General features: G+C 36.3%; 2 protein-coding genes across 2 annotated transcripts in view; both read left to right on the top strand.

Annotated features, from left to right (window-relative positions):
- The window catches only part of LOC131771296 (alpha-(1,3)-fucosyltransferase 11), a 13,860-nt gene extending 7,701 nt beyond the window's left edge, over positions 1-6,159 (top strand). The window contains exon 2 of the mRNA XM_059087073.2: positions 4,075-6,159. Within this exon, the coding sequence (XP_058943056.1) occupies positions 4,115-5,341 (1,227 nt within the window). The 5' untranslated portion in view covers positions 4,075-4,114 and the 3' untranslated portion in view covers positions 5,342-6,159. The remainder of the gene's footprint in view (positions 1-4,074) is intronic.
- Positions 6,160-7,260: 1,101 nt separating this feature from the next.
- LOC131771272 (N-alpha-acetyltransferase 25, NatB auxiliary subunit) lies at positions 7,261-26,724 on the top strand. The gene is made up of 29 exons (XM_059087044.2): positions 7,261-7,338; positions 7,424-7,509; positions 7,610-7,748; positions 8,265-8,383; positions 9,138-9,212; positions 9,921-10,026; positions 10,756-10,836; positions 11,760-11,871; positions 12,382-12,468; positions 12,735-12,898; positions 14,100-14,224; positions 14,597-14,659; positions 15,104-15,239; positions 16,644-16,733; positions 17,175-17,285; positions 18,140-18,209; positions 18,711-18,810; positions 19,171-19,218; positions 19,834-19,937; positions 20,013-20,074; positions 20,682-20,751; positions 21,199-21,241; positions 21,524-21,718; positions 22,134-22,257; positions 23,024-23,092; positions 24,006-24,103; positions 24,597-24,701; positions 25,073-25,216; positions 25,406-26,724. The coding sequence occupies exons 1-29, from the start codon at positions 7,287-7,289 to the stop codon at positions 25,526-25,528; spliced, it is 2,901 nt and encodes a 966-aa protein (XP_058943027.2). The 5' UTR covers positions 7,261-7,286; the 3' UTR covers positions 25,529-26,724.
- The last annotated feature ends 162 nt before the right edge of the window (positions 26,725-26,886 follow it).

The following is a 26,886-nucleotide window of genomic DNA, read 5'->3' as shown; positions in this document are numbered from 1 at the left end:
TAACTTTTTAAACAGTGTGCTTGAAAAATCTAAGTTGGATGCTACAAGATTTAGTAGGTCTTTGGACTCCGCTCTCCATGAACGGAATTTTAGGGAATAACTTTATTGCCTACAAAAATCCATGTCTCTCGGCGCTGTTGCTATGGATATGTTTTGGAGAGAGAAAGAATTGAAATTTTGATCAATTAACGAATGTCTCTTTACACTTCCATTTATCCTCTCTATCGCTGAATCGCGATACATAACGAATTGTGATTTTGAGTTGCAAATACGGTATGATATTGGCGGCATTGAGAGAAATTGTATTCTCCATTTGAGAAATTATGTTCTCATATTGAACAATTGAGGCCCAGCCACACTCCTGTATTTTCTCCCAACTGGCTCTAAATGTGATGCGATTTTAGTGATTACCATGACAAATATATTCCTGGCCAGGTATTCTACACCTAGATCGTTTTCGTCGCATCTCGCTAAGGTAAGAGCTTTTAGTTTTCATTTGATCCTAAGGGTTTTTATAGCTTTTATCTAGATCCAAAGGATTTTTACTAGTAATCGTCAAGAAGTCCAAAAATGAGAAAGCCGAAGCGAAACAAACTTGAATCTATAAACGAGCGACGTCTGTACAATTCGATCGCAAACACAAGTGGTCCCCGGTCCAGGAAAACTATAAGGATCTAATCAAAGTTTCAACCGCTTCAACTCAGGAGTTAGATTTACCCTCGAATCTATAAGTGTAACTGAAAGCGATTGAAGCGCGATCCGACCGGCCAAGGGATGAAGTGTTGACAACAATCGCACCTGCATTTGCAACTGCAAATACATGGCCAAGGCGGTGTTAGCTTCGGGCTACTCGTTACTTCAAAGTGTTTCAAGACTATTACTTCGGCAGCTTTGTGGACTTAACTGATCTTGCTACTGAGAAACCACCTTCCGCTGAAGATCAGAATGAAAATGGATTGTTAAGTGAGGTTTGTTTTTACGTATGTATGTGTAGGCCAATCGCAGCATATGCTTCCTCGTAGAGACGGGGCATAAGTGGAATAAGATTTGCTCAATAAGGAGGAAAAAGAGTCTGCTGAATTGATGTGTTCACTCAACAACAGAAGAATGTTTAGAGAGAAACGCCGAGTTTGAGCTCGTTTAATTATCACAAGTGAGACTTAAGGCGTGAAACAGTTCGCACGCAATGCCGTCAAATCTAGCAAAGATAATTATCACATAAAACCTTTACAAAAAGAAAAACGCGCGTCAAAATTAGAACAACGTTTACTCGCTAGGATCCTTATACCCTCCGTTTCAATGAGTTATTCAGATATTTATTTTCTACCACTCCTTGGAAAACCTTGAAAATTTCCTTACGTGGCACATCGAGGCATGAATAAAGTCAGGAGTTGCTCCGCTGGCGACGAAACGCAAAACAGGACTTTCTAAACACATAACCATGAGTTTAGTTTCTAAAAATATCGCTAAAACTTTCCTATTTATATAACTGCTGTAAATGGGCGGCCTGTAATTTTGTAGACCAAACAATTTACTCCTCCGTAAATATAATTATTAGTACGAATGTCGATTATGCACTAATTATTTCAAGCCAGGAATCTCAGCTGGTACTGTATCACGTTACATTTGGTAACGCAGGAAGCCATGACACGGTAAATTGGGGTTGATGCATATCGGTAGGCCCAAGGGGCTTTTCTCAAAGTGTCATATGATCATTTGGAAGATTTTTTTTGCTCTCCTGACAATCTTGGTGACTGGGATAACCTTCGTGTGTTTTTTTTCTGTCACGATCGTTTGTCACACTTTCCGCCATGACAGACATCCCAGCATTCCCCACGAGTTAAACCTACAAATGTCATCCATACTGGGGTGGATCCAGGAAAACCAAAAGGGAATCCAAAAATGTCAAAGAGATTTACATCCATAAAATTAGAAATGATTTGGGAAAACGTGTGCTGACCCTTTCTTCTGTTTTCATTTGGAGACAGAGGTCAGCCTACTTGGCTATAGTCTAATTTTTTGTTGGATGGAAAATGCTTTGGCAGTTCAGGCTAATGATGATTGATTTACCTTAGGTTTCTGCATAAAAATATCAAACAAGCTAAAGAAAACACAACATTTCTTAATTATTTGAAGGCTTATTATTTTTTTTTTTCAACCTTTGATTTTGTGCATGAAAGCACAAGTTTAAATGGAATTTTCTTAGGGTTATTATAGAATTAAGAGTAATACCTAATCATCCCAATGAATTACAAGGGTAGCAGAATTTTATTTTTAGATTTTGATAGCCCTTGATAAGATTTTCTTACTGCAAAAATTTTATTTTTGGGTTTGATAGTTCTTTGGGACCTTCCTTCCTTGCACTGATATTGATTATTGAGTAAAATAAGATCTTCGTTAGCAGGCACTGTCCACAAAAGAAGTTTTGTAACTTTTTCATGCTTAATAGAAAAAAGCACTGTGGTAACACAAAGGTCTAAGTATATCAACATTTTTTATTGTCAAATTAACTTAACCGTGTATGAATCTTCAGGAGAACTTGTGTAGAAAAACAGCAATTTGCATTTATTTTCATCTTTTGATCATGTGTTTAGAGTGATGACCACTTATAATATGCAACTAAGGATAACAAGTATGTTTTCAAGTAATTGTTATGCAATTGAATACATTCACTGGTAAAACAGGATATGTTGTTGTTGTTATTTGGACTTGAGACTCTAAAAGCTGCACTTGCAATGTTAGTTTTTTTTTTTATTTGCATCTAATTGTCACTGCATAGTCACACTCTTCTGTCCTGTAGTGGAGATTGTCTTTGCAACATACTTTGCCTAGGTCATATGCTAGAGCTAATTTTCTTAAATCTTCACTTTTATTTACATTCATTATCTGCAAAAATTTTCAAAGTATGTAAAATTAATGTAAGGCTTGAAACTTAATATCTGCTGATTACATTACCATGTATAAGCTTTTACAAAACAGCAAGCAAAAGTTATCAGAAAGCATTCTTAAGGTGCTTTGAAAAATCTTCCCCTAAAATGCTCAAATTTTTTGTATGGAGGTGCATATGTCGGTTTGATTCAACAAGATTAATTCAACAAAACTCAATCATCCTTGTTTGATGAAGTCTTGTGAGGGATGGATTACGATTGCACAAAATGAAATTATCTGCACCTAAATTTGAAAACTCTCCACATGCATCCAAAACTAAAGGTAGAACAACGTTTGACTGGAAATGAATAGAAAAAAGGCTGAAAGTTTCTTAAAACTGAGACAGGTCGTTAATGCGTATAGATAATCGAGGATCACTGGTTTAATTGATGTACGTCTAACCGTGCCGTAAAAGTGATGGCCAACACAACTTCAACGACTTATAATATTTTTTTTTGTTTCCGATGTGCACTTTAATATATCTGTCGAAAAGTTTCGGGGACATCCACGTGACACTCATGGCTTTTTCGACAAAACAAGTGACACCAACTTCTTTTCATAAAAACTGCGAAGTTGTGGAAACTTTTATACCGCAAGTTATAGAATAAACATAAAAAAAACTTTACCGTGCAAAATAGCAGATTTGAAGAGTAACAAGATAATTTAGTTTCATCAACTGAGTAGAGTAAATTGGCCACCTTAAGTGTTCCTGGAGGAGATGTTTTGAGTGTTAGCCCTTCGTCATTCGCTCTGACCAAGGACTAACGCTCGAAATGTCAGCTTTAAAAACTTTTCACGATTACTTTTAACATTATCAACTCAATTGATAAAACCAAGTTGTTTTGTAATACTCACTACTGACGCAGTACCACATTTTCTTTAGAAAACTTATCCCCTTCATTCATTTGAAAAGTAACGGTTTGGCTTTGTCGATACACCATATCCAAACATGCCCATCGAAATTAAGCCTACAATCTATTACTACTGCAAGGATTTTTATTGGATTTTAACCAATTCATTTTGAGAAAAAGTGGTCTTAGTGCAGATCTGCGCCACCCCGGTTTCACACGTGTGCTACCGGTACTCATTGAACACACAGTAGCAGCTCATTCTCCTGATAACTTTCAAAAATGTTGTTATTTACAGGTAGCCTGTACTACGACGGAAACAAAAGATTTATCACGGAATGGGAGGAAAAGAGTACGCTCTGAAGTGTACACTTGGCTTGATATTGTTTGTAGTGCTACTGTGGCAACTTGAGACAAATTATTTTCCCACGAATGAAAATTCCACCTACATGACACCAGTTGCTGTAGGGAGAACGAAAATAGATGACAGGAAGGAACCTGTTAAGGATAGTTCAAAGCTAAAGATAAAAGCTGCGAAAATCACAACACAGCACGGCATAAATGTAACAACCGAAGGATCAGAGACAAAGCGTTGGCTTGTAGTATATTGGTCAACGTTTTTTGGAAGAAGGCTCAATCTTCACGAAACATTTGAAAAAGGTGACTGCCCAGTACCGTGTGAGTGGACTAGTGACCAATCCAGAGCAAAAGAGGCAGATGCCTTTTTAGTCCATGCCAGGGACCCACGACCAGACCCACCAATAAAATCAGTGCCTTGGATTCTGCAGACTCGAGAAAATCCAATTTACACACCGGTATTGAACGACGCCAGCTTCATGTCGAAATTTAGCTACTTGAAAAGTTATCGGCTGGACTCAGACTTTCCAGATCCCTCTGTCTTGCTGCCTGGTGTAGCACCCCCTGTTCCTTTTAAGAATAAGACTGGGCTCATTATGGCAGCTTTCTCAAATTGCGAGGTAGTTCGAACCGAGTACATGAGGCAGCTGATGAAGTTTGTAAAGGTTGATTCTTTCGGCGCCTGTCTAAGGAACAATAATAGTCTAGTGGGCAGGTATGGCAAAAACAAACAGGGCACTGATTTCAGAGATGCTAAATCCATGCTGGCCAGACAGTACAAGTTCAACCTGGTGTTCTTCAACCAAGACTGTGATTATTTTGTGGATGCTCAACTACACCACGCAATGGATGCAGGCTCGGTTCCTGTCGTCATGGCTACAGATAAGCTGGATGAGTTTCTCCCCGGGCCCTATCTTAACCGTTCAGTGATAAAAGTGCGTGATTTCAAGAGCCCTGAACTGTTGGCTGAATACCTCAAGTATCTTAGCAACAACGAAACCGAGTACAATAAATATCTGGAGTGGAAGTGGGAAGGATATGGCGACATCACTAGAACTGCTATCGGAAATTATTGGATGCCAAAGTATCCACTGTATTGTCAAGTCTGTGTTGCAATTTCGAAAGGGAAAGGGCCCAAAGAGGGTCTTAAACCATTCAATTGCAAACCAAGGAAATTTGAAGACTGGGGAATTACGAAAGGAGCCTGACTTAAGTCTACTTTTGTCATTAAAGAGGAGCCCGTTAGCTTAGCAAAAGAGTTAGATATGGTGAGATATATCACTTTACATGCACTTTCTCCAATCACATTATGAAAATGAGGGTACTGAGAAATCTTTTCGAAAACTTACCAGGCCTGAAATGATGTTTGCCTTTGAAATAATAAAACTGTTAGTCATCTGTGTTTTCTGTCGAAGTGACGATCTCGGATTGTGTATAGTTTGTTAATCTCACTCAGCCTGTTCAGCATTTACTAGCGGAGCTCGCAGAGCGTAGCCCCATAATTACACAAAATAGTAGTAACCGATCAAGCCGAAAAAATTTGGACTTACGACCGTACGACCGACCGTACAAGATGCTACTTTTAACATGCGCGGTCAACTGTATCGCGGGCACACCAACGCCACGGCTTTGTCCAGTAGTCTAGTGGTCAGTGCACTAAGCTCCGAGTTGGACGACACGGGTCCTAGTCCTGGCCGGGGCAAGGAGTTGTGCCCTTAAGACGTGCGGGAAAAAAATGCGAGCTCCGCTTTTAGGCTTGGCTAAATCTATATATTATGTGATGACGAGGAGGTAGAGAAAAACCTCAACCTGAAGGAGAGCCAGTTAAAAGCTTATTGTCAATCCACGCGATGAAGATGTTTTCTAGAGGTTACTATTCCCAAAGACCAAGCATCGTTTTATAAACAAAGGTTTGGGAAATGAGGAAAAATTTTTTTAAAAAATGGAAGGCTTGAGAATACTGAAAGAAGCTAGAGTTACTTAATTTCGGGTACAACGTGAACAGCTCATAATTCCTTCGTACATTCCAAACTTTTCGTGAGCATCCATAAATCTGAACTCTAAACATAAATAAAATTCGCAAATTTTCACAGGCCAGGTAGTTTTCAAGGAAATAAGATTTTGACCAGTTCTGGGAAAAGTCAGAGAATCACGTCTTTAGATGAGGCCAGGGAGAAGTGAAATCGGAAAGAAATATGATCTTATTCATCTTGGCCTCTTCAAGATGAAAGATGCGAACACGGCAGGGACCACGGCAGGACGTGACCTCCGTGCCCCACCCCATATACACACCCACCCAGTTACCCTCACACACAAACGCAGCTTTGCCTTTGTTCACTGCAAAGTTTTAAGCGGTTTTCAGGTCATTTGTTCGTATCCCTATGGCAGCATGAAAGTGGAATCGAATGGAAATAGAATGGAAAGCTATGCTCGATTCGTTTTTTAATTGAAAATTATAGACGATTGGTAATTTATTGAGCTATCAGCTTGTTGATGGAGTTACTTGCAAGAACTGACCAATCCGGGGCAAGGAGTTGTGTACAGGAAACAAGATTGAATTCCGCGTAAATTATTTGCCATGTCTGCTTTCTTTGTCACGAGAGATAAAATAACTCTCTTCAATCAAGTTTTCGTGGAGGAAAATCTGAGCTCTGTGCATGTGCCGATCTGAATAAAACGAAGGAATCAGTACACTTGAAGAGGACTTGAAGAGGTCTTGAAGGTAATCTAAAGCCGAGAGATATAGTAACGAAGGTCTTCAAAAGGGCTGAGGGTGGCATGCTCTTCTATTCCCTAAAATGATACAAAGCTTTTGCCGCGTTCACCAGGAACGTTTAAAAACCGTTTCATTGAATTTCTGTTTTAATATGTTCCCATTTCGTCCTTTTCCCGTACGCTGTTTTCCTGATCCTCGTCAAAACTATTCAAAGATGGGAAAAATGCTTTTTTTAGAGCTACCTCAATCAAAATCAACCTTAGGCGTGAAGCCAACAATAATCAAGTTGTGACTTATAATCAGAGAAAATATCGCTTGATACGTGTCTAGTATGTGTCTATTTACAACTGCTACACAACGATGCTAGTTAGTAACTGGATTTAGCCGCTGGCTAATTTGGGGCGCACTCGCTGAAGAGCATGTGAGCCGAATGCAACATGGCTTCCCGCCATGTCGATGTCAACGAGCGTCGGCTTCGTCCTGTTTATGGTACTTCTCTTTCGTTTTACCAGTTACAAAAATTACTGATATAAAAGAGAGATAATTTTTGACCCTTTTTGTGCTATATTTTCAGATGCATTGGACAGTATGAACAACAAACTGGCCATCCAACTTGCAGACAAAATTTTAAGGAAGCAGAAAGACCTGTACTGCGCCAAGGTAAAAGTTTCTGCGGACGGCATGAATCACGTTCAGTGAAAGTGTGATGACGCTAAATGTGTAGTAACAGGGTACATTCAGTCCTTTGTTTGAATTGCAGGCTCTTAAAGGACTGGCTTTATTGCGATCAGGAAAAACTGCTGAAAGCGAGACAATTATGGTGGAGATTATGGAAGCGAAACCAGCGGACGATCCCACGCTTCAGGCAATGACAATTTGTTACAGAGAGATGCAAAAACGTAAGAAATGTGTAGAGTTCATTTATCAAGGGTTACTTTCTCCAATTCACCTATTCAGATTAAAACTAATGAATGAGTTAGATAACAGCAGGTGCCTGTTCCTCTGATCCGCTATTTGCACTTGGTGATTGACCCACAGCTTCTCCTTACAATATCAATAGAAACACTAAGAAGTACGTGGTGGGAATAGGCACACTGATCTGTTACAGGGTGTTTTCATGATACAACTCTGGTCTGAAATGATGTATAAGTTGAAACAGGTCAAACTGAAGGGCAGATTACATATGTCTTGACCCAGGTCAGTTCTACACCTTGAACATCTTTGTCGTGTGAAATGCAACAAGTTCCTCACTATGTCTCTTTTGTCACTTTTCAGAATTACTCTGTTTCCATTTTTTTTTTTTCCACCAAAACACTTTAAAGTTTCTCTGAAGTTCTCACATTTTCCTTGAGGTTGTTAACCAGCTTTTCTTTTTATCATTGACTGTTGGAGTGTATGTGCTTTATGTTTTTAAGCTGAGATGATTCCTTGTATTTATGAGATGGCCTTGAAACAGAACCCGAAGAATGAAGAATTATATTCTCACCTCTTTATGGCATATGTCAGAATTGGAGATTACAAAAAGCAACAACAGGTGAATCTCATTCACTCAGATTTTAAAATTTACTTTTGCCTAAATGAACCCAATGGCTTTCAGGGCTTCTTATAAACCTTATGCAAAGATGTTTGTGCCATTTTCTTGCATTGTTGGTTCAAGCTTTTCAGTTTCAAGTGTTTTATGCTTGTAAAAGAAAAGCAATGAGATTGTAGGGTTACCTTCTGCCTGAAGTGAATTTGTTTGCAAATTGAAGTGAAATAATGTTACCTGAACAACTTTCCTTATTTCACACTCCTTCCCGACCAATATTTGCAAATGTTTTATTTCAAATTTAAATCAACCCTTTCTCAGTGTGTCAAGTAGTGTTTGCAACCTTGGAGGGGTTAGTTTGGCATTGCAGAAGATAGAGTTCTCGAGCTACTATGCAGAATTATTTGGTCAAATTGTAATTGTCAGGCCTGTATTTCACCCAGAGTTGAAGAATATTTTTTACCTGTTTGGTAACACCATTTTCTTGCAACTTCATGTCTCAATGCAAATCCTGGAAAGGAGACCCTAGTTTACAAACTTTATGTGCTATTGCCTCCAGGGCTCAAGTCATCAATTTTATGGGGGGTAGTTATTAAAAACAAACAAACAAACAAACAAACAAACAACAACAACAACAACTGAAAAACCCTTGTGAAATTGTTACAAATCCCTCTCTTGTCCACTTGTCGTGGAGTCCAATCTATGTAACTGGTCATTGAGTTTGTGGAGATTAATTGTGAATGTACTATTGTTTTTGCAGGTGGCTATGAATCTGTATAAACTGTTCTCTAAGAACCCTTACTACTTCTGGGCTGTCATGAGCATTGTGATGCAGGTAAAATATTCTCCCTACTTTTAGAGATGTGTTCCTTTGATCATGTCATGCAAGTTATTTGTATCTATAATCATGCATGCTCACTCAAAGGAGATACTGTTTGAATAGAGAGCTGTTCATAGTGCTTTAAACCTCTACCCTTGAACCTTTAAACCTTAAGAGTGACCATTATCTAAATTCTCCTTATAGTAATACTGCTGAGTCATTCATAAAGATCATAAGAATAAAGGAAATGAATGTTAACCTAAGAGGCTTTGATTGTTACACAAAGGAAACATGTAGGTTGTAAAGGGTTAAAATAAGGCAAATGAAATCGTCATCAACATAAACTACAACTGCTAGGAGAGATACTGAAAATGAAAAATCTACACACTCCGGTAGACCTTCACTTTGTCATGGCATATTTCCCTCAGAATTAAATCATCTCTACTGGCAGAGGAAGGGTGGAGTAATTCTTGTTGCATGCTGTTCTTAAGGCTGATAGTTGGGTGAAAGCACGTGGTATTGATGTGTAAAACATCTTTCAATACTGTGGAGGGTCAAGATTTTAGCTCAATTACAACTTTTGTTGACAATTCAGGGTTGTCAGTTCAAAATTTATACAGAGTTCTGTGTCTTTCATAATAACAACCTTTGGTGAGTCAACAATATTTGATTAAGTTTCCCTGTAGTTCAATTGTAGAATCTATTTCAAATTTTATGTTTCAGGGTATAATGGCTAGTGAAGAGAAACTTGGAAGAACTATGCTCTTTCCTTTGGCTGAGAAAATGGTTGAAAAATTTGTAAATGAAGGCAAAATTGAAGCTGAAGCAGGTGCAGTATTTTTTAGTTACCTGTTGCTATCCCCTAGATAGCCATTTATCCTGTGTTCAGTGTTGTCCAACCTTCAAACAACAAAGGCGAGGTTTTCAAGGGAGTGGGAAACATGAATCTTTATGTCTTAAGCTTGTCCAAAGTTTCTGAAAGAAGCCATATGATGGAAATATCTTGCATCATGTCAGTTCTGAATCAGTTTGATGTTTTCCATTCTTGAACATACAAGTCACATTCCTTTTAGATTTAGTACTGCCTACTGTGTTTTTTTTATGTCATGAAAATTATATCTTGATAGTCTCCTTCAAGCTGAAAGTAGCACATACTGAGGCAAAAAAATTGAGATTGAAATGTCATGATAGTATTTCTTTTAAGCAGGAGAAGTTTCTGCTTGTAAGTCAGTAATTACCCACACTTTGCAGTAACAATAATATCTCCTAGCATATACTTGCTATTTTCTGTAGTTATTAACTGTATTATTTTTCTCCCATTGGGTTTTTGCATTAGCCGTCACAAGTGTGTGTGGAGTTCTATATTTTTTAATACTTTGGGCTTACTGAAATCCTTTACTTTGTCAACCACTTTATCAGTGGGCTTTGCCAATATGGTACTGCTTTAGACTTGTTGGTGTGTAATAACAGAGTTTGATGCACTAATTTTAATTCAGTAGTTATATCACAGGAAAAAAAAATTATCTGAGCACTTTTCCTTACATTTTTCACTTTTCAGAGGTTCATCTGTATTTAATGATTTTAGAGAAGCTTGGATGTTATGAGAAGGCTCTTGGTGTTCTTAGAAGTGATTTGGCTGGTGAGTGTGCTTGCATTAAAACAAACTTTAGTTGCAATGAAATTGCACAAGCTGTGTTTTTGTAAACTTTAAAAGAAATGTGCCAGTATCAATTTCATTACTTTAAAATCATCGTCATCCTTTTCATCATATAAAATGTAGGATATAGGGATGTTTTTACCTTGAAAGGGCCCTTGTCTCCTTTTGCTAGTTTACAGACTCTCCTTTCAAATAAACTCTTATGTATAATCCAAATGAAATGTGTCACAATTAAAATCTCAACTGGCTGGAGGCAAACTTCAGGTAATTGACAATTTGCAAACATGGTCAGAGAGTTAACCTTTTGACTCCTAAGAGTAACTAGCATCTAATATCACCTTATATTATCACCCCTGAATCACACAGTAAATTCATAAGATTTAAACAAAATAATCACCAACTAAAGAAGCTCTTTAATGACTGTGAATATGTGAAAATCATATATGTGAACTGCGGGTAAAGAAATGAATATGGAAAGGATACTCACAATAAAGAACACTACTTGAGCGACAAGGAAAATAAGGCCTGAAAATAAAAATTCAGGCCTGTACGAGATTAAATCCCATGATCTTGTGATACCTGTGCAGCACTCTACCAACTGAGCTAACAAGCCAACTGGGTGCTGGTTGTTATGTTGGTTCCAAATAAACCCTTGAGGTGCTGAATAAATAAAGAAGCCCTGGATTGTTAAACAAATTCTCCTTGTCGGCAACTTAAGAAATATATGGAGAACAGTATGGAGAATATGCATACTGATGTTGAGGTGTAAAAGGTTAAATTTGGAATTAACCTTGCACTTGCAGCACTTGCACCTAAAACCTGTGGATTGCAATTCTACTTCTCCCACCAAGGAGTCATACTCCTTAGATCTTTGATTAATCAGGCACCTTTTGTCCATTTCTTAGCTAAACTGATTAGTTACATGGATGAAAGAGAAGAAAAAGAAGCCATTTATTTAACAAAACTCTGCAAATGGCATGAAGCAAATATAGCATTTAAGAAACTCATTTTGAGAAGGTATTTGGTTAGTTGTATTTAATTTCATGTTATTTGGTTAAATTTATTATTACCATTTGCTCTTAGCCTTATTATTAAGATGGATTTCAATGTATTTCAAAATTAGCCTATTGTCATGACTTAGGAAATCCTCTTTTGCTTCTGATTTAGCAGTGAATAATAGATATGTCAAGAGAAGAACAGTATTGGCTAGGCTGCTAAACAATATAAATATGAATATTCAGGCATACACTTTTTGTTATAGTATGGATTTTCAGCTTTATTAACTCCATAACTCCAATGAGTGACCAAGAAAGAATTTCTCCTTACAATATCAAGCAGGCAGGTGATGAGAATAATGAAAAATGTCAATTAAGGGATTATTAGTTGATCCAATGCCAAGTTCTCCAAACTAATATTATAAGAATTGTGTACCAGACAGAAAGGAGAATCACTAATAAGATCTTGGGAATGAAAAGGTTTAACTTAATTGGAGATGTACTGTAATTTTTGTTTTCTTATTTCTCCTAGGCCAGATCAGTGGTCATACTACCAGTCATACCTAACCTCAGCTTTCTCTCTTATAAAACAAAACTGGAAACCAGTTGATGAGTCAGAGTAGGTTTCATTCACATGATTTTTGTGAAGGGTGATAATAATGTGTAGAAGAATCTGACAAGAAGGTGATGGGTTTTTCTTCCAATATTTTAGAGCTTTTCAGTGAAAGTGTTTTAAAAGAAAAGCCAAGTACATTCCAGCCATAAACTTCTGCACATTATATCTATGGATTGACTTCTTGATCGCATAAAAATCCAAATTCTTTATATTTTCCCAACTGCACTCTTGTTTAGTCATTTGTGTACTTTTTCTTATTTGTTTTTCAGAGAACTTCCTGATTATTCTTTAGAAATGATTGACAAATTCCTAGCATCTGTTGTGGAAGCTGAACAAACTAAAGAAAAGAGATCATGCAGAGGACCTTATTTGGCACAATTAGAACTGGAAAAGCTTTGTAGTCAAGAATGTATTCACTGTGATTCAAGACAGAGTGAGTTGCTTGGTTACATGTATTGAATAAACCTAAATGTGCTGTGTCATTGAACCTGGCTAATGTCGGCAGTGTTTGTGTCTATACAGGGTAGACAATATGTATATTTTCAAGGTTCCCTAACCCCCCATATTTGTGCCTTTGACCAAAAAGGAAAGATACTTAAGACCACCTGACTCTCGGAAACATAGGCATGCATAGCATTCAAGAGTTTTATTTTTGGCTGGGTGGGTTGAGATGGGTCAACATGGTATGATTGATGTGAGATACATAACCTAATGGGGCAATCTGATTAATTGCAATAATGGTGCAAAATACATACCCTTATGTGGCAATCTGATTGATGCAAGATACCCACCCAAATGTGATGATCTGATTGGTGCAAGCAACTTACCGCTCTCCATGCTAACAAAGAGTTTTTTTTCTTTTTAAATAACTCAAAAACTCCTGATAACGAAAAAAAACACACCTATTTGTAAACCCACCGTGCAAACTCCTTTGAAGTCCTGACATGTTCTTTAAAATCTTTAAATGAATCAATTTTAATTTATTTGAAAATCTATTTACTCATCTCACTTAATCTACATGTATCTACACGACACTTTTGACACTAGTGATCATGGAAGTGGGTAGGAAACTCAAAATTTATGAATTAATCTAGGCCTAGCATGGGAGCATCTTACCTCAAAATTAAAGGAATTCAGGTTAAAATTCTGGCAAAGGATTTGCTCTCTTGTTGCAAAATTATCTGTTCTTGTCTTCTTTTAGTGTAGTAATAGGACATGTTACCCTGGAGTACAATGTGGGTTACAAGCACCTTTGGGTTCGAAATTGTCACATGAAACTTTTGTAACAGTTTTGCTCAGGTTGCTCACCAGGTGGGCATTGCTATCTAATACTTGTATGATGTTTAGGTCCAGGTTCACAAAACAGATTACTCTATCATCTGGATAGTGATTTATCTGCTACATAGCATTATCTACCTTGGAAACTATTAGAGACAAACGTGTATGTGTGGGCCAGTTTTCTTAGTGGGCAGAAATATAAAATGCTTTAACTCATCTTGAAAGCTTTGTCAAGAATAGTCAATCTGAATTACAGATTTAAATTATAATTCAAGTTGTAGACACATAGTTAGCTTGTTCCATTTTTTGTGAAATGCTAATGATGTTTGGTGTGTTTCTCTTATTTTTATTTTCAGGTTCAACTTCTAGTGTATATTTATTAATAGAGTATTTTAAACGGTTTGGAGACAAGCACTGTTGTTTCTGGGACCTTGAACCTTATTTACATCTGAATCTACCAGAAATACTGGACAAAGAAAAGGTAAAATAGATTGGAAATAAAGTCTTGAACCCTCAACAGTCTTTAACACTCAGAAAAGATGATGCAAGACATAGAGTATTTTTATAGAGTATTTAAGTCACAGCATGTCTGTCCAAAAATGCACACAATAATGAATATGGCAAATTTTACTGATGAGAATTATGAATTTGGTGAATGCTGAATATGGCAGAACGTTGTCACATTCATGGTAGCCTCCTTAAAACTTGTTTGCGATAAAGTTGGATATTGAACAGATTGAATGGCTTGGCTTGTTTGGCAAAACTTGTCATATCTGCCATTCTCACCCAATTTTAATCATTTGTCAAAACACTGTCCAGTCCATTACCAAAAAATCTTGATGCTTTGTTTTAGTTTGTGGAAGCATTAAGGAATGCCCTTCCATCAGTCAGTGATGAAGATCCTGAATCATCTCATGTATGTAAAGTATTGTTGTGGCTAAGTTTTACAGAAGGTGTGAGTAGTAGTTACTAGAAAGTCTTCAGTTAAGGAAAGCTGTGAGCCTGTTGGACTGAGTGAGCACAATTCAGGGAATAATCTGGCAAATGAACAATTCAAAACTAATGAAGCACATGATTTGAGTCTTGTCTGATTACCTTTGGGTTGTATGACATGAGGATCAGTCACTAAAGAATTCTATCTATATTGAATTTTGATGCAGTAGTCTTTGGTCCAAGTCGGTGATAAATAGGGTTGTGCTAGGTATTCATATGGACTCTGTCTGGCCATTGCTAGTTTCTACCCTCTGTCATTCAATTGCCCTCTAGGTCAGTAGTAGCAGAAGGTGCAGTAGTTCTAATCTTAGCTGCTTTCATGTACGCAAATACTATTAAGTGATTGTGATACTTTTTTTTCTCTTAGACAAGACTGATGCTGAGGAGAATGAATATTGAACTGATTTCAAGACATTTAGGATTTCACTGCTCTCTTTCCTGTGATGAAAAAATTGCTTTATCAAAGGAATATATGAAGCAGCACAAAGATGGTTTGGTTTATGGTTAGTACGCTATTGTGAACAAAATAGCAATTATTTTGTAGATACATACATGTAGATCCATGAAGCTTGGCTTCATGTCATTGAAAAATAAGATTGTTGTGTGGATCGGTGTAGTAACTGTGCTCCAGTTTGTCAAGTTTGGTTATGTGAAAGCCATAGTGGGAAGATGTTGAAGAGCTTACAGTCTATATTGTGCAGTCAAGGCTGAACTTTTGTTAGGACATTGATTGTTGGGCAAGATACTTACCAACTCTAAAAGTAAGGCCTGACCCACTTCCTCAGCACTTACTCTCCTAGGCCTTTCTATTTCCACAAGTACATAGTGTATAAGTAGCACACATTTAGTGGGTGGTATTTACTGATTACAGATGCAGCTGTTCAGATTAGGGACTCTGGGATAGTTTAGCATCCCACACAGGGGTCGCAACAAGACTTTATTCTAGCAGACTAAGAGGTGTAGGTTCAAGCTTTGGCTGGGTCATTGTGTTGTGTTTGTGGTCAGTGCTCTTAATGGCTTCATTCAGGAGACACTAGCATTAGCTTTGGCAATATGGGTTACTTGGCCTTGAAGACAAGTGCCTTGATGGCATCTCCCATTATTTATGTGTGAGAGATGACTTGGTGGTTGTTATATTGGATGTCCAATCGAAAGGTCAAGGTTTAGGCCCAGACTGGGTCTCTGTGTAGTGTTGTTGGACTAAAGACTTGACTGTCAGACTACCTCTTCTTGCTGATGGCTAACAGCAAACTTTTAGGAAACTTGATGAATTGTTGGGGAAAGGAGGCCTTAGGGCCTTTCCATACAAACAATCATAACTAGAATTGTCCTGACAAAACCAAAGAACAAGTTTTGTCATCCAAATTTAAAATTTCAAAGCTGTCCAATTCCATTAGCACCTGATCTGTTCATAAGACCAGCCAGCATAGTTTGCCAAAGGATTCCATGTTCAATTTCCAGAATTTATCCTTAGTCATTATAAAAATTTAGAATCCAAGTAAACTGATTTCAGTTCAATTACACACTGGTCGTAGCTTTTATGACAAATGATCCACAAGTTTATCGTGGTTTTGTTTCAGGCAATTTGTCCAGTTTTTACTCAGGACAAATTTTTTTGGTGTTGCATTTGAAGATTTGTCCACTTCAGCCAAAATTTGTCAAGTTGCTGAAAACCATCCACACCTCTGAAATGTTGCCAATGACTGAAAATTTGTCTAAATAAACAACTTTTTCACTAGTGTGGAAAGGCCCTTACTTGGGAAGGACCATTTCAGGGGAGTGGTAACACTCCCTGTATCTTCATTATCATGAAACTTGAATAACTTCTGACTGTAATGGTTGGCTATTTGTGGCTCAATTCTGGAAGTATCTTCTTATTGAATTTAATCATTATAATTATTTGTCAGGTCAGAGTCTTTTGCCTACTGAACTTCAGTACAGTGATGGGTTTGCTCAACTGGCTTCACACCTTTTGTTAGAAGTAAATTATGAATCAGGTATTTTTTCACAATATTGGTAGTAATTATTGTGGCCGTAAGTTCTTAAAATGATAATTTCTTTACCGTATGGTGTCCTTGTAAAATGATTATTCATAGAAAAGGTGATCAATTATCCACTTGCATCAGCATTTTTGATAAACTGAACAAATTGCCAATTGTCTAATTTTTTTTTTTTAATTATGCTAACATCTTACACAGCTAACACACATGTGAGCCTTTTTTTTTTAGCCAGAAAAATTAAGTCAAATTGAACTGTAGATCAAATAATTAATTTCAAATAATATGTGGTATAGCAGTACAGCCAATTGTGAATTAGCAAGGTCTTGGTCACAAGTTTGGTTGCTGCTGGTTAAGTTAGTTTCACCTACTGCTCTTTGCATCAGTTCAATGAAGAATTTCTAGAAACTCTTCTTAACAGCAATTTGTTTTCCAATGAAGGAAATACAGACATGAACTGGCACCTTCTTATCATGTTAGAGAGCGCATTAAAGGCAAGTCCTTCCAACCATCAGCTCAAACTCCTACTGATGAAAGTCTATTGTTCAATGGGTAAGATTTATCCTTCCATGTAAGTTCACTTTTAACTGCACTTTGTCTTCTCAGTCTGTCAAAAATTAAAAAGAAGAATTCATCTACAGTGTAGCTATTACCTTAATATCAGAGTCTTACAGTAATGACTGTGTCATGAATTTTAAATGGGTTGTGCTGTTGGCTTTCCAATGATGAGGCAAATCCAACTCTTATTATAAAGTGATAAGATGAGGAGAAACAGAGCTTCACTGAGGAAAGGCCTACAACAGTCTTCTGTATTTGATTATCATGTTAATCATGGACCAGGATTGTGTTGCAGAGTTTGCATGGTCATAAAAGCTATAGTTGGAATGCCTATGTTGCATAGATAGGGAGGAAGTGCTTGTGTACATGTGTATGGTAATAGGTGTGTAAAATTAAAAGTGAATACCATTTCTTAGGAGCAGAGAGTAAGTTTATAACAAAATTATGTGTAGATTTTGGCAGTGGCAAACTCAAGGTATTACTTTGTTTATTATTTTTCTGTTGAACTGGAGTTCAAAGTATAGGTTTTCTATCATGTTAGGAAAACTGGAGAACCAGGAAAAACCATGTAGCAAGGACAAGATTCTATCACCACCTCAATTGAGATGTTACCCATAGCTGCAGCAAAGGGAGAGGAACAATCTTGCCTATGCACCCCTCCTCCCATACCCTACGTACCACAAAATATCCGGAGAGTGGATGGAAAACTTTAATTACTGAATTACTCTGATGAATAGAAAAAACCCTGAAAAGTTGGTCAATGAAATAAGTTCGGGTAGCCCTGAGTGAATGACAGAAAAGTGCTTTTTGACTTCTAAGATGACCATCTAATTCACTCCTGTTTATAGGTGCTGTTAGTCCATGTCTAGCACTTTTTGAAGGATTAGAAATCAAACACATTGAACAAGATGTTGTTGGGTAAGTAGAAAAGGGAAACTTTCCTATCAGCTATAATTCTGACTGATTGCACAGATATTTGCACACTTCCTTGAAGCAATGCTCCAAGTTACTTCATGCTATAGAGACTGGGAGAAACTCCAGCTGGCTTGAATACTTAAGGCTTGAGTACAAACTTCTATCTTTCTGAGGGACATCTCCACCTGGGAACACTTTTTCAGTCCTCAGTGTCTTAACATACAGATCATTAGTTGAAGGAGTGCAGTTACATGTACAGGAGAAGATTTTGTCATTAATACTTTTAAAACACAAAAAACAAATTGCATCATATGCACAAATCACAACAACAGCATAACCTTTGCATCCTTTGAAATAACATAGTTATTTTCTGAGGGGCTAGATAATCATTTTTCAAGATGCTTTTTGAATCCAGGTTTTTTTTCTTCAGTAATGAATGGCATAGTAACTAAAATAGCAATGCTAAAGATTATTTCATTTTTCCCTTTATGTATTTTTTTCCAGTTATACTCTGACACGATACGTTGAAGCTCTTGGTCATTTTGAGGCAGCTTCATCTGTGTACTTGACCACTTTAAAATTCTTTTATGGAAACCAAAAAAATGTAAGTTACACACATTATTTGTCAGCTATTAAATTGTGTACAACATCTTAACATCAAACTACAAAGAGGGGTGAAACAGCAAATAAGAGAGATAGCTTTTGATCCACCTCTCTCCTCCTATGTCTTGCCCTGTCCTATTTCTTCTCCCATAGAGATTGTTGTTGTAAGTGTTGATTGCCCTCACATTTGCAGGCAGTACACAGTAAATTAAATCTTGTTTGGAGAAAGTAGACTCTCAGAATTGGATAGAAAAGCAAATAGGTCACAGTTCCGAGATCAATTATCTAAAAGTGATATTCATGTTGGCAAGTTATGTTGTCTCAAGTCTTCAGATATGAAGATCACTGTGTTTCTTTTTAGACCCCTGAACACATCATAGCTGCATACAAGTATGGATCATTTGAAAAGGTGAGATAATCATTTTCAGTTAAATGTGGATCAATTTGACCCTCCCAAGTAATATTATGCATTGTCCAAACAACAAGACAGTTGGGCAATATTCACCTAACCATTTAATTCCCAAGATCTGTTTGTTAATTCTCCCCTCTGGCTGCCACACATTTCCTTGTAAATGAGTCACTTGAATTTGGTGTTAGATCAAGACTATTAACTTCTACCTGATAAGTTTGAGTATTCTCGATACACATTGGGTGGATAATGTTTGGATGTTGTAGGGAGAGGTTACATGTTAATCATTCATGGGAGTTAAAGGGTAAAGGAGGAAGTGTATTCCATGTACTTAAATTACATCAACTGGTTCATATGTTTTGAATCTATGTTATGAGTAGCATTGGGTAGCATCATTAACAGCAGATGCACTTAATTTTCTTTAAATAATGGGTAACATTCTGTGGAAAGGACTTACTAGGCAAACTGTTGCTATATACTCATGAAAGCAACACAATGTACAGTAAGTGGACATTGTTCTGTCTTTTTGTCTCCATGTTTGCATCTTGATAAGTTTCTTTAATTTACTATACTTCTTGTCCTACAATGACTTTTTTAAAATTTTGGTGTTGTCAGATTCCAGAGTTCATTGATCTCAAGAGACGACTTGATCTTTCACTGCATTTTGCCACAGTAAATTATGAAAACATGCTCCTTGACGTGTTCACCAAGGCAAACAGGTTATAACATTGTTTTGTCTTTTAAAGCATTTCTGTTGCAATAAAAATTTTTCACGCATGGGCCATTCTTTTTAGCCTTTCAGATGTCCAAAGTCATTTTGATGAAAAGAGCTTGCTCGACAAGTGTTCTGTAGAGAGTAAGTCTTTTTTCTATGATTATTCTTCAAGGTAAAGTTTGTGCCCAAGTGAAAACCATCACCATCGGGTCTTACTTGGGATAATGTTGGGAGATTTCATCAGTCGAGATATTGGTAGGGTGATTTTCTTTAACTGTGAAATTGATGTGGTTTTGTTGTGCCATCTCCTGTGATTTGTTGAAAAACTTGTCTACAAACTTTGCATGATGGTAATTGCTGAATTACCATTACCTGTTACATACTTTTTTTTAAACCATTTTTTTAATAGTTAATGTGGCTTCTTTCACTTTGAGCCAATGATTTAAACTTTGAGTGTAGGTAGCATCAAATTTCTTCTTACAATATCACCCATGAATTAAACAGTAATTTAATAAGAATAAAAGAAATTATAACCTACTTGTACTAAACAAACTTTTGATTGTCAAATAAATTCTCCTTGTCAGCACCTCAGGAAATGCATAGAAAACAGTATGGAGAATATGCATACTGATGGTTGGGTGTGAAAGGTTAAGCATGAAGGAGAATATAAAAGGAGCAAGAAAGAAATTATGATTTGTACAATATTTTACTTTGAATGGTTGTAAGTATGCAGTTAATGTCTCTTTAGAATACTGGATGAAAGACCTGAAGGATAACAGGGATTTAAAAATACTTCAAACCTGGGATGTTCCAGAAAGGTATGTAAATACTGGGTGTGATTTCCTCTTCATTTTGGGATTCATCTGAGCACTGATCTGGTTTTCTTAATGTAACTAGCCACAAATAATTTTGATTGTTTAAAATAATCTTAATTTGTAAGTTACTTGGGGAGTGAGTTAAGTTTTAGTTGATTTGATGTCTCAACATCACACACCAGCGATACTTTCACATTCTGACAGCCTTTTCAGTGATGAGTCAAATCCAACTCCTATTTTTTAATCATAAAATGAGGAGAAGTAGAGCTTTCCTGAGGAAAGGCTTCAGTATATTTAGTTTCAAGAAACAACCAGTTTGAGTTTTAAAAAAACTTGAAAGGTTTAGCCTGTGAGATTGACCTTTGATTAGATATTTGGTCTGTTCATTAATGAGTTGGTAAGTGAAGTAGGTATGTTTTTATTAAGTACTGATTAATTTGAATTTTTTAGGCAGTTGTCAAAAGAGCAGCAGTTAAGATGCGAAGAGCAAGAGGTGAGTTGGAGTGTTTTTAAATGTCTTCTCTTTGGACTATACTCTTAATTGTTGTTAGATTAAAATTTCCCTATTAATATTATTATTATTATTATTATTATTGTTATTATTGTTATTATTATTTACATGTTAGTTGATATTTTGGTCAAAGCTGTGTTTTTCACTTGTTTCATAATTGTAGACTCCATACTTATCACTGAGTTATCCTGCTGAATAATGAAAAACAAATTTATTTCTTTGTTTGGTATGCAAAAGGTAGCTCATGTCTGCTCTATTTTACAGGTACTCTGGTTAAGGTTGCGGTTCCTTATTCTGAGAGCCCTTGCAGTAGCTGTCTCTTTGATACCAAAACCTCAACAAAATATGCAAAACATGAATAATGGAGAAGCTTCCCCAGCTTATCCTTTAGCAGAAGTGATTGATGAATTGAAGGAAACATTGCAAGAAGTTGATTTGCACCCAGGAACAAGGGCAAAGGTGTGAACAAAATTACAGTTGGAGAATCAATAGAACCAGGAGCCCATTACTTGGCTCCCAAAAAAATTACTAATAGTTGATTTAAAAAAATGTAAATCCTCAGATGGATTTGAAACTTTGACAGAGTTTTAGTTTACAGCTGGCTTCTCCCAAATCTTCTTTGGTACTCTACTTTGCACTGTAGTTGTTAGCAAAAGAGGAAAATGTTGTAGATCAATTACTGTACATATTTATTCAGCTGTATGCTGATCCCAGCAATAAGCTGAGACCCCAAAAATCAACTTTACAAATGCAAATTATAAATAAAAAACACTGGGCTTTAAGCAGAGATCCATTACAAAACTTTATGTTTAACAAAGACCTAACAATTTTTCACTGATATGCTAATGCAACCTGACTTACTTTATTTGTAAAGCTGCCCTGTCTGGGTCCACCAAGTTCAAGGCTGCCAGGGTTTTTGGATGGTCAGCATGGAGCAATGATTGTAGCTATGGTAACTGTTTGCCATGAATGTCATAGTTTACATCATTCTTCACAAGGTGTTTGTTATTTTAATTTGTTTTATCCCTCTAATTATTTTTATTTTGCCTCAAAACCAAAAAATGTGAGCCAAAAATAAGTCCAGGAAGGTGAAGTTTTCAAGCAGCAGCATTCCAATGATGCGTTCAATCCATCTCCTACATTTTAAATGAGGAATAATAATCGTGATAACTGAGGAATGTGGTTGTTATGAAAACAAGGAATAAACCAAATGTGATGTAACATTTTGTAAATACTGTTACACCACAAAAGTTTAATAACTGACACAAAATATAATGGTGAGGAAAATGTGATAACCTTTGTGACAACACTTTGACTTAAAATATTGTTTAAAAAAATGTATTACTTTTTTTGTTAAAAGTTAATGAATTTAGCCTTACTATGTTTTTCTTGGACATTTTCCAGTTTGTGTCAGTTATTAAATTTTGTGGTGTTCCAGATGCAAGAAATCTCTCACACAGTAGGCATATATGCATATTTGAAGGGAATAAATGCTCATAAAACTTTGTCCTTTTATTTTAGGCTTTTTATGACTTTTTAGGACTGTTTTTTGTAGGCAACCAAATTTTTCTATCTGGCAACCTGGCAACAGAAAAAACAATTTGGTCACCACTTTCACACATGCACTAAACACTGAATTTTAAATATTTTGTTCTTTGAACAAATGTTGAAGAAAATGATAGAAAATATCTATCAGATTTGATACCATTCATAACTTGTTCTTTCAAACTCAAATATCTTTGTTCCCTCTGATCTTTTGAACAGATGCTGGTACAACAGATAGATGGAATCGTATTAGACACAATCTGGATGTAGTGACTGAAATTTTGAAAGGTAATTTCTCTTGATACTAAAAGCTGATAATGATAATGATAATGATTTTTAATGAATCCTATCCTCAGAACTCTTTATTGTTCACTATACTACAGCAATGTCTTTCCAGTGATGTTACCAATCCATCTCTTATCTAATTTATGCAGAAACTGTAACTGACTGAGGAAAGACCACTTAATTTAATTCCAGTATATTTAGGTTAAGATGTTACACACTCAGATAGCCAAAAAACTTGATTGAATTTTTTTTTCTAATTATTTCAACTTGAAAGTAAAAATGGTTTTGTATTTGATAAAGATATTTTCTTACATGCTTCCTTCTCATGTGTAATAATCAACCTTGTGTGTTTTTTCACTTTCTTATTCGGTCAAATGTATTTTTGGTAAGGAAGTTTTTTTTTCTGCCATGGTATGCAGGTAAAGTGTACTTACAATAATACAAGAATTTCCTTCATAATATAATATTTTACTGTAACATTTGGCTTGCTCCTTCCCGTCTAGCTCTATGGGATATTAATTTTGTACATTAATACTGACCCTATGAAAAGAATGTGGCCTTTGAATTTAGACTTCACAAGAAACTGAAGTTCAGCATACTTTATTTTAAATGAGCACAGTTTCTCAGTAAGCACCCTTTTTCTCTTTGTTTTATCTGAAATGAAGCTGTAAATGCCCACATGAACACTTATTAATGTCCTGTGGATGTCTGCTTAAGACAGCTTTCACTATATTATTACTATTTGGCATCATGCCTGTAGCAGAAAAGTGAAGGCAGAATTTTGAATTTCCCTTTTTCCCATCAAGCCTAAAGAGAAACTTGTTTCCTACTTAAGCTAACACTATGAGATTGTTTCATGTCTGTTGTCAACAAACCAATTTTTTCTTCCACTAATATATGTGTTACTGCTGTTTAGGTTGTATTTCAGATTGTTTAAGTAAGCTCACCACAGGCAGTGGAGAAAAAACAATGTTCAATGGATATGTTTTAGAAACTTTGGTTCTCTTGGTTGAGGTAATTGAGAATGGAGTATTTTCCATTTCATGTTAAGAGTTATTGTTTAGTTAGTAACTGTAATTATCAGATTGAGAAGGTCACTGAATTAGAATTGGCTCAGAGAAGGATATTTCATGTTAACACTCAGTTTGAACTAGGTTACAAATTCATGCTCTCACATAATTATCTTGCTGTCACATATCTGTGGTAGTTAAATAGTTAGCAGTAGTTAGTGGCTAATTTTCAAGGGCTTTGATAATATTGCCCAGAACTTTTGTGTACACTATGGCTGAAATTTGAAGATTTGAATTATGGCTTGATAGCTGTAACTTATGATTTTGGATAAAGTGGTGTGTCAATTGCTATAAGTTTTATTCATACTTTATGTCTATACATACTGGATTTATTTTGTGGGACAATGTGATTATTGCCACAATGACACTTGCTTTATGAATACTTGGATTTGGAAGATTTGTATTGTAATTTAACTCCACAATTTCTTTTTTTGCAGAGCTGTTGTTGTGTCCTTCTTTTAGCAGCTATATGCTGTAGCTTTTTACAAAAAATGTCAGGTAGCAAAAAGACCAAGAAGAAGAAACCTGCTCCCACAAAAACGGTTAGTAAAGAGAACATTATGACATAAGGCTCACTCCAATGATCGAGTTTGACTGACCAACCATTTGGCTCATGGACTGATTGTCTGATTGTAGGACTGTCTTTAGAACTGAGTAGTTACCTGATCAAGTCTAATCCAGGGGCACAAGTTAAGGTTAAACAAAAAAAAAAAGGAAGATTGGAATGAGTGAAAAATCCTAGTGGGGCTTGTAAATGATGCATTTGAGATCTTAATTGAAGAACAGGAGGATTCTTACACAAATTTGAGCACGAGTAATTTAGGAACTCCGTTCCAAAGCTTGCCTCAATAGCTTTAGTTACACTAACACTACTGTACTTAATATATGTTACCTTTTTTTTTACCTCTATCAGAATGAAGAGATGGCACCATTTAAAGAGTTCCTATCAATGCTTAAATCTTCTCTCACATCCCTACATTCAGCACTTGTAGAAGTGAATGTTTCTCAGCTCTCTGATGAGCTTTTGGAACTGGATTTAGTTGAGCTAGACAATGAGGTAAAAACTAGTCCTACTCTTGTAGAGCATAAGCTATGCTTTGATTTGTGATAGATATATAAAAAAAGATGATTGCAACAAAAGTACTAGTTTGTAAAGTATTAAATTGTAAACATGTGATAATGAAAGTCAATCTATCAGTTAATTATCAAGTTTGTGTTGAAGAAGTGTATTGTGTTTGTTCCTCAGACCAAGTCTTCCATTGTGTCCGAGATTTGGGAGAAACTGCAGACCAGCTATAAACAGTCAGTGAAGGAGATCACAGAACTTTTACATCACAAAGTTGCTTTTGCAAAGTCTCTGCGTATTTAGGCATTTAACAATTAATACATTTCATCAATGGATATCACAACAAATAATTGAGAAATTCTTAGAGGAGAGTTGCATCTTGTATTGTCATTACCTTTTGTGTTGAAGAAGGCAAGATAAGACATGGAGTTGTGCAACATTAAGGTTTGTCAAGGAGGGATTTAATGTGTTGTTAGTGGCCAAAAGAGTGAAAGCTATGGCTTTGAAGGGAAGTTCTACTCGCACCTGCATGTTAAGGAAGTGGAAGGAAGGTGGTTCCTTTTGCAGAATGGTTTATGGTTAGTGGAAAAGCAGATGCCATTTTATCAGCCTTGCATCATTGTGGTTTTATGACGATACAAGTATGGTAAAATTGGTGATTGTAAAGATAATGACGATTCTGAAGAGTTCAGACCTTTTTTGGGGGATGTAAGCTTCTACTTCTCCATATCTTTTGGATTTGTGTGATGCAAGTGGTTCTCATCAGCAAAAATGTGCCTCAATCACACAAGAACCCTACACACAGACTCCCTGCCCACAATGATACCTCCAAGCTACGATCACCATCTTGGAATTTTGAAAAAGATGCGAGACTTTGATAAAAAAAAGAAATATATACAAAGAAAAATATTTCAAGACCCACTACAAAGGCAGTCAGCCATCAGCTGCTGGTCAATCAGCTGACTGATGGCCAACAGGTTTTTCTGGGAGCTGTTCTTCACAGTTACCAAAAGTCTGCAAAATGGTATCACTTGCCACCTCTAACATTTCTATCACACAGTGACTTTGGAATCATTGTGTACTTGAATTTGTATTTCATAGTGTTTCATCATATTGATGGTACAACATGTTAGCTGATGGATGATTTGACTGGAAAATAAACATGTAAGCTACTTTTTTTTGGTTATGTGGTACACAAAGTGTAACCACCCATAGAAAAACTGATAACTTGAGTTAGAGAGAACATCTGCACTTTTTATATTAGAGCACCTTTGGAAAGCAGTCAAAATAAGGACACCACAACATCAGAAAATAGTGCTAATATGAATATTTTTAAATCATGCATGGGTGTTTTTTTAGTGACCAATTTAGATGTCTGCCAGCATGATGCTGAATTTGATGCAAAACCAGATTTTTTTTTAGCACAATCCTTAGAGTAATAAAAACTAAATGTAGAGTGAAGTGTGTTTTACTGTCTTCGAGGATGTGAAATAAAGCTACTGAAATTCTTTATTATAGATGTATTGCTTATTAATTCTTGAGAAAGTATGACCCAGATTTACAAAAAAAAAATTTCTTCTGTACCAGATTGGGAAATGCAGCGGAAAATAATTTCCAACTTGTTTCAGCCATTATGTGATGAATATATAGCAGATATGTGG

This window comes from Pocillopora verrucosa, chromosome 2, assembly GCF_036669915.1.
Source record: "Pocillopora verrucosa isolate sample1 chromosome 2, ASM3666991v2, whole genome shotgun sequence".
Lineage (NCBI taxonomy): Eukaryota > Metazoa > Cnidaria > Anthozoa > Scleractinia > Pocilloporidae > Pocillopora > Pocillopora verrucosa.
Note: the sequence above shows the minus strand (reverse complement) of the source record. Positions and strands in the feature narration are given on the sequence as shown.

What these genes read in the sequence shown, in the direction of transcription:
- LOC131771272 (XM_059087044.2), top strand. Translation starts at nt 7,287, where the DNA reads ATGGCTTCCCGCCATGTCGATGTCAACGAGCGTCGGCTTCGTCCTGTT. An exon ending in AAACCAGTTGATGAGTCAGA is followed by an intron (nt 12,469 to 12,734) that starts GTAGGTTTCATT and finishes TTTGTTTTTCAG; the next exon opens with AGAACTTCCTGATTATTCTT. An exon ending in TTTACATCATTCTTCACAAG is followed by an intron (nt 22,258 to 23,023) that starts GTGTTTGTTATT and finishes TCTTTTGAACAG; the next exon opens with ATGCTGGTACAACAGATAGA.